Below are 13,353 nucleotides of genomic sequence, written 5' to 3'. Positions count from 1 at the left end.
AGGAAGAAGAAAAGAACAGTGGCTCCAGTAAGCCATTACCTCTGACTATAGGGTTATTAATCCAGACAATAAAGGCTCAGGCTCTCATGTTTTACATTTACAGTGTGGGCTTTTAGAGAGAATTAGAAGACGGCTGTGCAGGCTTTGGTGTTTTACTCAAAGACAAATTGAGTAACAATGAGGGGTAGCAGTGGAGACTATTTATCCCACTAACCAGTGAAGAAGTCAGCTCCTTTTATTTAACCCTCGTGTTGTCTTGGGGTCAAAATGACCCATCAACACACATACATATACACTCGTACACGGGTCATTTTGACCCCCAAGACAACACAAGGGTTAAGTGAACGTAGCAAGATAAGATGACACTTTATTTATCTTGGAGGGAATTTGCTGTGCAAAGGAGTTCAAATCTAAAAGTTTAAGTCCCAAATGTTTACAATATGTACAATGCAAAATCAGGTTTACAGCGAGGATCGTAGAACTATGAACAGGTTAACAGTAGGGATTGGGCTATGATTGATGCAGAACAAGGACTTTTGCAATATAAATACTTGATTGTTCTGTAGTATATTCTGAAATATTATTGATGTACTTATATTATCTTAGTGTATCTTATCTTTTCTTATCTTAGTTTATCGTATCTTATCATATTATATCATATTATGTACACGTATCATTTGCTATTGTAGTTTGCCTATTTACTCTAATTTGGTCATGATATGTTTTGTATGGAAAAAATTATAATCTTTACTGTAACTATAGTAACTAGAGCAGTTAAAACAAATGTGTTGAATTCTTTCTGAATAGTGAGGTTGAAGTCTCAAGTAACATGAAACGGAAATGGGAAAAGTGCCTGAAACACTAAACATCAAAGATCCACAGAAATGCAAGAACATGGTATTTCATAAGTAATCATCTCATAATCTCGTTCAAATTGTTTTGAATGAGATTAATGGTACAAAATACAAACTACACCATGTCTGCACAGAACAGGCCCTGATAATGGAAACATAATCATATTTCTTTTCTGTTTTGTATGAAACATAATGGGGGCTGTCAAATGGCGGTGAAAGATGAGACGGAGGACTTCACATGGGAAACAGTATAACAGTTAGAAGTAAATCAGGCCGACATTAACGTGAATTGTTTGAACAAATGTCCTGGATTAGATCAGATGAAGCTTGAACGATCCCTGTGGGGAATTTGGGTCATTTCAGGAGCCAGAGCTGAGCATCAAAGATGAATACAAGACAACAAGTTCAGGGAACATCAGATACATAAATATGGGATAGATACGCAGAGCTGAAACCTGGTTTAAGAAGTATATATTTACATGTTCATATGGTTTATTCATGTGCTCTCTTTGAAAATAAACCAAGGATTGTTCTTCAAGTGACTTTTTCCAACCAAAAACACAATTATCCTTTAACATAACATTAAATAGTGTAATAATGCTATAATTGGTAAGAGCGGAAATCGGATTCTTAAAATGTTTAAATCTGTGTTCTGTGTGTACAATGTGTGACTTGACAGACACGTTAATTAACAAAATAAACGCATTAATAAAATACATTTGCTCTGCCACGACACACAAAAAGAAGCATCATCAAATAAATCATAATCATCAAATAATTATAAATTAAAAAAAACATTATTAGGCTACTACAGGTTATTTTTTTGGTTTGTCCAGAATATTCAGCGCCATGTGCTTGAAAGACTACATTTCTAAATATTTATTACTGTAACTGGATTTTAAATGACTCATCTTTCGAAATTGGATCGATAGAAATCTAAAAAGACTGCACAGAGCCTTCATCAAGAATAGAGATTTGTTGTCCATAAAATAAACAGGGGACTAGGCGACGTATGGCTTTTTCACAAAAGCAGTGATTTTATATAATGGTATGTACACTTCTCGTAATTCACCAGTAAAGTGGTGTGCGGAGGGACGTTTGAACTGAAATTATATGACAGAAGAGTGTAATTATTTACACATCACTACACATATTCGGGAAGAGTAATGGTTGCAAACTGGATCTATTCTTGTGTTTTTTCTTTAAACACCTTGCCTTGTGGTTGTATGACAAAGTGTGGACGTGAACTTGTGATGTTATAACTGTGTTAAAGCTTTCTGGGTGTTTGGCTAAGAGTCTGCACAGCGAGAGATCACATTAACTTAAAATATTCCACGAAAGTGCTGCGACAGCACAGTGTTGTTTGAACTACAAGAGAAGCGTTGAACAAAGTATTTAATTCATGCGTTGACTTTTCCACTACAGTTAGAGCTATTTCTTGGTTTGGGGACATTCGGCTCACCAGCCTCTCGTGGCGGCCTTCTGAAGAGAATTCTACGTCAGTTGCTCTAAGCGTCTAATGATGTCTCTTGGTTTACATTCAGAGCGCGGTGCATCTGTATCAGTCACCGAGGGGGAACTGACCAAGTGCCGGCATTTGACGAGCTGGGAGTGAGACCAGGTTGGTGTTAGCCTATTTTTGATCTGTGCAGTCCCCCCCCCCCCCGATTAGCCCTGAAGACTGAAACCTCAAAGACTTTAATTGATTTCACCTGTACCATCATTGATAATGTAATTATCGACGCACAGTTTATCATCACAATTCAAATTTGCACTTGAGGTTGATGATGGTAACACTTGTCTGTGGAGCAAAGAGGGTGGTTGAACTGTTTTTAAACTTGAGATGAAATGTAAAAAGAAAACAGTCATATATGTATATATTATTATTTTTCACGCAATGAAAAGATGAGTTATAATTTACTCTTGTATTGTGATGTAATTTTTTGCAACCCCAGGACAAGGCTTTCCTACTTTTTGCACTTTGGCCCTTCCAGACGTCCTGGGTCGCATCAATAAGCTGCGAACATATTGCTGCAACTCTTGCTTTCAAGGCACCATGCGTCAAACTCTGTAGATGAGTGGCCATGGAAGTGGCCCAGAGTACCACTATGTGCAGGTGAAGAAAATGCAGGGGGCAACAATAGATTGTATACAAGGGGGCCACATTTCATGCACATGGGGCCCACATCCTAAACACACACACACACACACATGAACACGCACAGGACCAAACATTGTCAACGTACACGTAACAGGACCAATATCTTCTATGTTATTTTGTGGCGTTTCAATTACTGATTCAGACCGTACACCGTGATCCCGCGCAGCCTACCTCGTTTTTTCGAATGCAGAGCACGTGCACGAGAACGAGCGACGTGCACGCGCGCAGGCGGTTCGGGAGCGCGCGCGGAGGCGGTCCGGGGCTGCCTCAGTTTTCTCTGTAATCGCTTCTCTGCTGCTGCTGCTGCTGCTACCTCCAGTTAAATAGCGAGGACACGGGAGCGAGCAGGCGGCCGTGTGAGAGGATATACTTTTCCTTTTTCTCCCGGTTACCTTTTGGGATTACGACGCGGAACTGCAGCATCGACGGCCAACCGCCAGGTAAACGCGACACCCGCCTTTAGCCGCTCGTAGATGCGTAGATAAAGTAAGTAAATGTCCCGTGAAAAGTGTCGGTTTTTCCCAGCGAAGAAGAAGAAGGAGGAGGAGGAGGAAAGAAAGAAAGAAGGGATGAGGAGGGTGGTGGTGGTGGTGTGGATGTGTGGGACGAGCCTCCCTTTGTGCCGAGGCAGGGTCACTGCACTTCAACGCACAATGTGGACGCTCCAGAAACGGCGAGGATCTCCGCATACACTCCGCACACACCCCGCATACACCCCCCTCCCATCAGCGCCTTCGGCTGTTTCGGACGAGTCCGACAGAAACGCCTTCTTCTTCTCTGCGTATTTTCAATGACTTTTAAAACCCCGAGGCCTGTTCAGCTTCTCCTCCTCTTCCTTCTTCTTCTTCTTCTTCTTCTTCTTCTTCTTCTTCTTCTTCTTCTTCTTCTTCTTCTTCTTCTTCTTATGTACGGTGACGTTAATGTAACAGAAACGCATCCTCCTCCTCTTCCTCACCGGCCTTGTAACGTTAGCTAGCCGTTGCCCCCCCAACCCCCATCACACCGGTTGACCCCTATTGTGTTTTCCATCTCCACTAATGTGGACCGACCCTGTTCGACCAGACGTCCGTGACTGATGTCCGACATCTTAACTCGTCCCCGGCAGTAGATCTTTTTTAGGGGGTTATAACGTCTCCGCTACATTTCAGCCGTCGGTGCCATGAAACCCCGTTTGGATTAACTTCACACATTTCCCGTAGCCCACGGCCCGGTGTTTACACGGCGTTTCCACTAACAACATGTCCATGTTAGCCGTGTCTTTGACGTGGCTCTTCTTCACGGATGGTCTCCTCTTCTTCAAGTGTCCTCTCTGATCCGTCACCGATGAGATGTGTGTTACTTTCCAATTCAATCAGCCCCATTTTATCTGCTCATACCATTGACTTCCACCCACAATAATAAGGGAAGGCAATGAGCTGTTTTATAAATCCAGGCCTGCAAATCTACTCCCATAAAATCATCAAAAACAATTAGCCAGTAATATATAACCCACAATAGATCATTAGGGGACAGGTTTATTATATTCCTTTTTAACAAAGGACCCATACCTGCGATTCACAGCACAGTTGGCTTCAACGAATGTCTTTTATATCGGCTCCCATCCACGTCCGTCTGTACATTGACTTCATTAAACCAGCCCTATCCACGGGCTCCCCCTCAAAGCCACCCAGTTTGACGTTATAACATCTTTATTGCCACCTGTGCAGGTGGGAGTTTGCTTCGCCGTGCTCACAGGTTGTGTGATGTGACATTTTGCTTTCCAGGGCCCACGATGTCCACCGAAGTGCAGAGACCGGACGACAGCCCCAGCACCAGCGGGGGGAGCTCAGATATCGAACAAAGGGAATCGGTACCCCCCGAACATGAGCGAGAGCAAGCGCAGCCCAAAAAGAAGGAGACCAAGATCTCGAGTAAAACCGCGGCTAAACTTTCAACTAGTGCCAAGAGGTAAGAAGAAAGGAGAAAAGAGCAAAAGGAAGCTGGCTCTAGAGAGCGGCACTTACACAGGGGTTGTTTGTTGAAGCAAAGGCCTCTCCCCTGCCCCGAGGGTGTGAAGTTATAAAAAAAGACTACAGTCCCAGAGGCATTGTCATTTCAAACATCCACGCTATTCAGTGTGGCACTAAACCCACAGAAAGGAGGTAGCTCATTGATGTCATCGTATAAAAGACATATTCCCATTCCAGCACTCTTGTCTCCCCGACACCTCCAACGCTTCCCTCCACTAGTCTTAGCACTTATTCCCTACACACACACACACACACACACACACACACACACACACACACACACACACACACAAAGACAGGCGATGACAGGGTTATTATGCAACCAGCTGAGCAAAGGGGTTGGCTGAGGCCAGCCGAGTCTTTCTCATAATAGCAACCCATGTTTCCAACGTCTTCCTTTTTTTTTTTTTTTTGCACGGCCGCGCTTCAGGTAAAATCAAGTCTCCGCGAGGCCCTACGGCACAACGTGGGGCTGCTGCGCGGAGAGGCGTCGCTGTCGTCCGAAGTGCTGTGTTTATGTCGACGCCAGCTCGGCGGCAGCGGCGCTCGCACTGTGTTGCCCTTCAACGTCTGATTCATCGTTTTGCACGGTTATCTGACATTTCCCACAGCGGCCGCGTTCATTCACCCTCATGCTTGGGTCCTCCTTTTTAAATTTTGCTTGTTGATGCACCACAGACAATGACAATGTGGATGTTTTAATTCGTATTGTTTATGCAGGAAAGATTTGCTTCATATGCACAGAGAATTAACTTGCATGGTGGCCTTTAGGTGTTGAAGGTGGGCTTAAAAGCAACACTTCCTTCATTACGTACTCCAAACACTGACTTTGTGCACATGCTGAACTGTTCGTTCCTTCGGCTTTTTATTATCCTCTAGAGACACCCCCCACCCAAACATCGATTTTAACAATACAAATCCTTCTCTTTTCCAGGATTCAGAAAGAGCTTGCAGAAATAACACTAGACCCACCTCCAAACTGCAGGTAAGAAGATGTTATCTTTTCACAGCATTTCTCTAATGACTCATAAGCATGCACGTACAGATGTTGGAGCTGCAGTGGATGTGGCAGAAACGGGCTCCTTTTCTCAGCTTCCTGTGTGTCTGAAAAGGGAAAGGCCACGCTGCAGTGCACCCGCTTTTGTCTCCGTGCGCGTAATGCTGTTGTTTGTGTTTTGTTTGAGATGGTAATCTCAGGTGAATTAGGGAGACTGTAGCCTATTCTGGCATTGTTGTTGTTGTTGTTGTTGTTGTTGCTGCATAATGCACGCTGTTGAAAGCACAGCCTGCTAGATCACAGTATTATGGTTGCTCTGAAATGGTGGAAAATGAGCAGCAGTGTGACTTTAAAAAGCCGTTTCGATTCTCGGGTGGTCCCCCCCCCCCCCCGCCGCTCTGCTGGGGATTTACCACAGACAATGGTTATTGTGCGCTGCTGCCGCGGCTCGCAGCCCTTTGAAGAAGAGATATGGTCGCGAGCGAGTGGCACACCACTTGTGCATTAGTCTCTTGACATGACAAAAGGCAAACCTTTTGGGATGAAGCCAGCTTTCATGCACACACGGTGACTCCGTCATTGATTATTAGTTTTTTGATACAGCTCAATAAGTACTCCCTGAATATCAGCACACCGCTGCGAAATACAGATAGGGTCAGTCATGTTGAGAAACCAACGAGAGTACACAAGATTTACAAAATGATCCAACAGAAACAACCCAACCCAGTGTTGCAGGACAGGGGTCCGCAGCACCGGCTCCGAACTACGCTAAATCTAACGACAAAGTCAGCAACACTGACGGCTCGGTCTCCAAAGCCACTCCCCTAAAATAATCATCATTGCGAACGTAAACAAAGAACGAGGCTATTGTCGGTACTCGTAGCCGTTCTCAGACTCAACGAGTTCACTGGCAGAATGCGTTCAGACAGGAAGACCATTTGATTTTCTGATTACTGTCTTGATCTAATGAGACGCCTTAAAAAGCTTTTTGAGGAACATAACCAACGCTAGCCTCAAGTAAAAAAAATATATTGGAGGCCAGTCTTTGCAGATTTTTGCAAATCCCATTTGCAGACCCATTTTGGATTGTGGGCGCATTTATTCGCAAGGCACCTGCTTAAAATGATAAAGGAACACTTTGTATGACTCATCTGGCGATTTGGAATTACTTCACCCTGGACGGCCGTGTTTATTGCATGAATTAATCACCCCTGCTGGGTCTCATCAGAACCCCACCATCATTAACGATAAACATTGAGCTAACCTTTTCATTCCAGCTCACAGACCGGATTTTGTTATTGTACCAGGGGCTAAAAGAGATGTTGTTTTCCTCGAGGACTCTAATCTATTTCAATACCCCGCTCCCCCTCCCTTCCCTCCCTCCTTCCCTCCCTCCTTCCCACCCCACCACACTACCCCCAAAAACAAAACAAAAACTAGGTTGGCTCACATAGAGGATTTAGCTGGAGGACACGAGTAAGTCATTTGAAAGTAAAATAATCGCTAGCGGAAATTTCACAGTCACCGTCTTAGTGGGGAACTAGTTGCCTGGGAAACAATTAAGCTTCTTCAAGATAATCCTTTTCGGTGTGTGCGCGTGTGTGTTGTGTGTGTGTTCCCTTTCTGTACCCTCGAAAATGATACCAAAATCTAATAATGTGTTTTCTGTGATGCATCCAAATAGATTAGCCCTCTGTTAACAATGACAGGGAGGAGGGTATGCACGCATCAAACATTCAATTTCCCAATGCAAACGATCACAGCCCCATTTACGTTCTCGCATGAAGGGGCGGTGGAGCGAGCGTCGGCATTTGCATGCCGCTCGCTCCCGGCCAGGTTAGCGTGAAAGGTTATTCATTTCTCTCCCTGCGACAAATGGAGTCCCGGAGACTGCCGGCCCCCTTCAGGAGGCAGGCGGAGAGTTGTGTTAAAGAGATTCATTTCGGAACATTCTCAACAGACGCTGCACTGGGATGAGAAGGGGGTGGGGGGGCGTTAATGTGTGTCACCTCATCTGTATCTCGGCTGAGGAGCCACACTGACTCTGCGGCCACTTTGTCCCGGTTCAGAGAGAATTTGCTTGTTAGTTAAAATCTGCAGTCTGCTCCTTAACAGCAGCCTCTTCAGTGTCACCTTTGTGTGTGTGTGTGTGTGTGCGTGTGCGTGCGCGTGTGTGCGCGTGTGTGCGCGTGTGTGCGTGTGCCTTGCTGCATTGATGGGGAGCTCGGCTTTGTGTCCTTTGGGTGTAGATGTGTGCGAGGAGCCAGAATTTACCATTTAGCACCTTGGAAGTTTCGAGGATCTATTTTCTTGAAACAGCTGTGGCAAGAGGGGCCTATTTGATAAGTCTAATAAAAAAGCCCCTCGTCCTCCAGCATCCATCGAAGTTTGTTAACCCTCAGCTGCGTTTAATATGACTAACTGTAGTTACAATAGCACGTCTGTGTTGATAAATCACATGTTTACTCATGTTCTCGCGACTATGACAAGTCTAATATTAATGCTTATGTTGTCTGATTGCAGTTATGACTGAAATCTGTCTTTTTCTTTTTTTTTTACTTTTAGTGCTTTCTCACAACTTGGGAAAACACATGCAAGTATTTAAAATGTGTCTCTGAGCTTTTTCTCGCTTTTGGCATTGTGACAGCTCGCTTGTCACCTTGGCAGTAGTCGTGCATCAAACGAACGGGAGCACGTTGAAGCCCAAGAGGATTTGACATGGCAATTATTCTCAGTGTCAAGTATTTACACTTCCAAGTATATTATACAGGCAGCTTGTGCTTATGTTATTTTTATTGATAAAGGCGGCATCTGACAGGAACAATGTTTTTTTTCTTCCTGGGCTGCACGTTATATTGCAGTAATATTACTGAGTATTCTCATTTGATCAGATGAGCTGAAAGAGAAACATGACAGTACATCCTCTGTGGTAAAGTTGTACACTGAAGGCATTACATCCTGCCATTAGAGATGCAACTGACAACTATATTCACAATCAAATAATCTGCACGGATCCATAAAGCCCAAAAAGTATGTCCCGTTAATGCCGGTCAAGTGCCAAAGATATTAAACATAACAATATAAAACAAAGAAAAGCAGATAATCCCCATAATTTGAGAAACTGAAACCAATGAATGTTTGAGATTTTTTGCTAGATTAAATGAGTAAAACGATTATGAAAATCGTTGAGTTCCAGCTTTCGCTGAATTGGTTGAAATCTTCTTATTCCCACGCCTGATGCGCTCCTGTCATACAAAAATACTCCCATCCGCTTCTCTTCATATTTCCACACGTATCTCTTCCATCTTGTGCTTTTGCACCACCGATGTTGTGTGACAGTAATAGTTGTGGCTGCATTTGTTATTGCGGCACTGCAACTGTTGTGACTCGTTACTATTCCTTCCTTGTACTGTTGATCCGCTGACGTTTCAAGGAAGAATCCAAAACAAAGACACTTTTGACAGTTGTTTTTTTTAATCGGGAGCTGCTGGTGTTCCTTGTGGTTCTGGACCACGGTGCATGTTGGATGTGTTTATCGTCTCCTCACAGATGGCCAACACAGATACTTTCATTACAGCCACAATGGTGTGATGGCAGAACAATGTTCAGCTGCCTAAAACATAATGCTACATGTCAGGTTTTGGTGTCAACCCATCCAGAGTCAAAGATTTTTTTTAAGCTGCTATTGTTCGCCGACATTCAGCAGAACAATCCGTTGCAGAAGAGGCAGAGACACCAATTTCTTATCCTGAGGCGGCTCAAATAGATTAAGTGCAATGCAGCCGCGACCCATGGTGCATTTTGGGTACCACGTTCACCCCCACCCCCCCGTCAGACTGTCACAAGTCGTTCTGGGAAATGTAAGAACCCACTAACTGAAGTGGAAGTAGATAAAGGTAGCCAGTGAGTCGAAACAGCAAGAAAGTAATTTACAAAACGTAATTACAGAATAGCTCCTGACATTACAAACAGAGAACACTTTAACAGAATATACATTGATTTACAGAGTTGGATCTTTATTTAAGACATAAGCTAAGTCCCTCCCCCCCTGAAGGCTTTTGCGCATTAAGACCGCATTTTTCACCTGAAATTGTTCCGCATTTAAGATAAATAAATACGACCGCCTGTTGTTTCAATCATGTTCGCACATCAACTCTGAACTTTTGTTGCGTCATTTAAGCTTTTTGAACAGGTTCAATTTGCGTTGTTTTGTCGCATTTCATCAAAAGCCTTTAGCGAGCGGTTTGACCACTCACGCAAACGTCCTCATCCAAAATGCCATCTGATGAGCTGAGATGGAGCGTTTAAAGACGGGTTGTGGCAGGTGATTGCAGAACAGCTTGGAATCTATTGGGGATGAGATGTTGGATTGTGCTCTCGGCATCTAAATGATAGCACCTTGCTAATGCAATTAATGTATTGACCTCGTTTGGGACAAACACCGTCCATTTAATCTTGTGTGAAAGAGGGACAATAAAACGCATCGGAGTCATTGTGCAGGATTTCTGTGCGTAACCAGTTTTAGTAGACGATAGATTAAAAAGAAAAATATGGACTTGATGTGTTGCAAACGACACAAATAACATCCTGGTTCTAGCTGATGAGCGTCAATTTCTGCCTATTAGAATGACTGCAATAGGCAGATATCCCCAGCTAGAGAAAGCTGGGTCGTTAAGCCAGCGTTAGCTCTGGGAGTTGGTTGAAAACTGTGTCTCCGACTGATTTATTTCATGTTTTCAGTGGGCTCTTTTTGATGTTGCTTCAGGGGTTTTGCGCTGTAATGCATCAGCATTGTTCTAGTCCTGTAAGGTAGAGCTAGTTAGTTCCTGTATTAAGATATCACACACTGTTTGCACTGTTATGTGGCGAAATCCAAAGTGTGACGGGCCTAATTACGGTTGCCAAGCTACAAATGGGTATTCGCCGTTCGGGGGAGGGGTTTAGCAAACTGTCAATTCCCTGTAGTGTCCGCTTCTCGATTGGAGCTTCAGCTGACCTCGAACGTCACTCCTCCTTTAGCACAGAGGTAGCGCATGGCGGGTCTTTGGAAAAAAATAGCCTTCTCTGGTACGTGAATTTTCCTGGTGTGATGTAATGCCCCCGTGATGCCCAAAAACAGAGCTTCCACTCACCGATGACATCATCATGCAAGCTGCAGGCAACGGCCTTTTCTCGAAAGCACATGCACACACACACAGCTGGTCACCACGACGACGCTCGCTAAAGCCATGAGATGAATATGTATCATCGTCATCAAGTTCCACCAAGACACGAGGCTCTCCTCATTATGGGTTCTGACCTCTAATTCTCTTCCCGCTGATGGGATCGTCTCCATGCCTGTGATGGCTGCATATTGGTTTGTGCCAGGCCTCTGGGGGCTTCTGTGCCAGTGACAGACCCAGCATCATTTTTCACAGCTTTACCATTAAGCACAGCAGGGAGGGTCATCAATATTCATGAGGGGGCGGAGGGATGTAGCCCCGGAGGCACGGGGAGGAGGGGATGAGCTGCAGGAACATCTCCCGATTGTTCGAGCCGATCGCTGTGTTTTGTGCGTCGGATCTTTTTGCAACGTGAAGCGAAAAAACAAGCGAATGCTTTTTTCCGCTGACGGCTTCATTTGACCTTGAAGTAGTCGGCCCCTAATCGATGTCTTGTTCCATAATCACCACCTTTATAAATATTGATGAGCTCCAGGCACCCATCTGTGTCTGAAGCTGGCATGTTCCTGACCTTTTCAGCGAAGGTCTTGTTCATCGACTGCAAAAAGCTCAAGACCTTCATGAAGGCACCGCTTCAGAATCCGAATCGCTTTGTTCACCGAGCAGAATAAATACAAAACAGGGTCTTCTTCCTGGAGACGTTCGTGTTGAAGTGGATCAGACATTCGCATCGACAACAAAGCGGAGTCCGAGACTAATGAGGAAGTTTGATCGATATCGACCTTTGAAATTGATTCAATGCTTTTGAAAATAGCGAGCAAATGCAAAATGGAAACATGGTTTTATAGAATCTACACATATAAGTAGATCACTACTGACTACTGAAATATTTTAACCTAAAACGGGGCTGCAGGTTAAGCTTTTCCTTATTGATTAATCAAATATTTGCTTTGTTTAAATTGTCCAAAAACAACGTCCGACCGGCAGTACATAACACAAATGTATTTAGTACGCGATCGTATAAAACAGAAACGCAGCAAATCCACCACCATGTTGCTGCTAAGGAGTTGTTGCAGTAAATGTATTATAGCGTAGATGACGAAGAGTGCCCTCAAAAAGGACCATTAGACGGGAAGAAATATGCAATCTGGAAAGAAAACATCACACCTAGAAATAAACAAAGATGTGTTTCTAGCTGGTACCGGAGCAGAAGGACATTACAGCACACAGATGGACAGCACCAGACTGGGTCCTGCCGGTTTGTCGTGGCCGCCATTCTCTCCCCGTGCACCTATGAAACATCTGCTCCGAAATCATTTCCTCCCCGAGCAAACCACTCCGCCCTCATTCATTTTTTCCTCACACTAAGTTTCGAGTGGGGAAAGAAATACTCTGACACCGAGCCCCGGGTTTAATTTATCCTCCGTGTTTTCCACCGCGCCACTTGTTTGTCAGCGAAGCACGGCCCGGCCGTGATTCATGTCTGTCATTTGAATTGTCAATGTCCTCCTTCTTTTTTTGGCAAACATTTGTCCAGAATGTTTGGATGAATGGGTTCGTAGGTAGGGGGGGTGGACATTTGGTTTCACATAAAGCAGTTTAAGGGGGTGGTTGAATGGTAATCTGACACGAAAGAATCAGAAGAATCTTTAGCGAGCGAGGAACCACAGAAACTTTTAAGTAAACAATTTCCATGAGACCCGATTGAGACCCTGTGAGTTCTCCAAAGCTTATAGATGTGCCCCACCCCCTGAAGTCACAAATCAGAGCTCCTGCCAAGACGGTGTCTTAATGATATTCGCGGCCAAAGGGGGCGAAATGTTAACACTCGCTCTGGTCGCAAATGGTGAGATGAATAATTACCAGTGGGATAACATCTCATAGGAATGCCTATTTTTCTTTGCGCTGATATGTTTAACCCGCTGCTTAAAAAGAACCGTGTCACATTTACCTGCAAACCTGAGCGCTAATGTGGGCTGACGGGGGAACGCAGCAGCGCGGGATCAGCCTCGGCAGCGGATCTGGCAGCTCAGCTTGTTCTGATCACTGACCTTTCGGTAATAAGTCCGTTCCGTCGGCCCGCGGGGGCCAAATGGCTGCCCGGAGTGCTTTTGCGGAGGGAAGCTAAAGAGGGTCTCTAATTATGGCTGAATAGACTTCGGTGCAGGGC

The 13,353-nt window shown here is 44.5% G+C and overlaps 1 protein-coding gene across 1 annotated transcript in view; it reads left to right on the top strand.

Annotated features, from left to right (window-relative positions):
* The first annotated feature begins 3,388 nt into the window (after positions 1-3,388).
* ube2e2 (ubiquitin-conjugating enzyme E2E 2) overlaps positions 3,389-13,353 on the top strand; it is a 40,529-nt gene continuing 30,564 nt past the window's right edge. Inside the window, exons 1-3 of the mRNA XM_079228089.1 lie at positions 3,389-3,455; positions 4,779-4,962; positions 5,959-6,009. Of these exons, the coding sequence (XP_079084215.1) occupies positions 4,787-4,962; positions 5,959-6,009 (227 nt within the window). The 5' untranslated portion in view covers positions 3,389-3,455; positions 4,779-4,786. The remainder of the gene's footprint in view (positions 3,456-4,778; positions 4,963-5,958; positions 6,010-13,353) is intronic.

This window comes from Taurulus bubalis (assembly GCF_910589615.1).
Source record: "Taurulus bubalis genome assembly, chromosome: 12".
NCBI classification, from domain to species: Eukaryota; Metazoa; Chordata; class Actinopteri; order Perciformes; family Cottidae; genus Taurulus; species Taurulus bubalis.
Note: the sequence above shows the minus strand (reverse complement) of the source record. Positions and strands in the feature narration are given on the sequence as shown.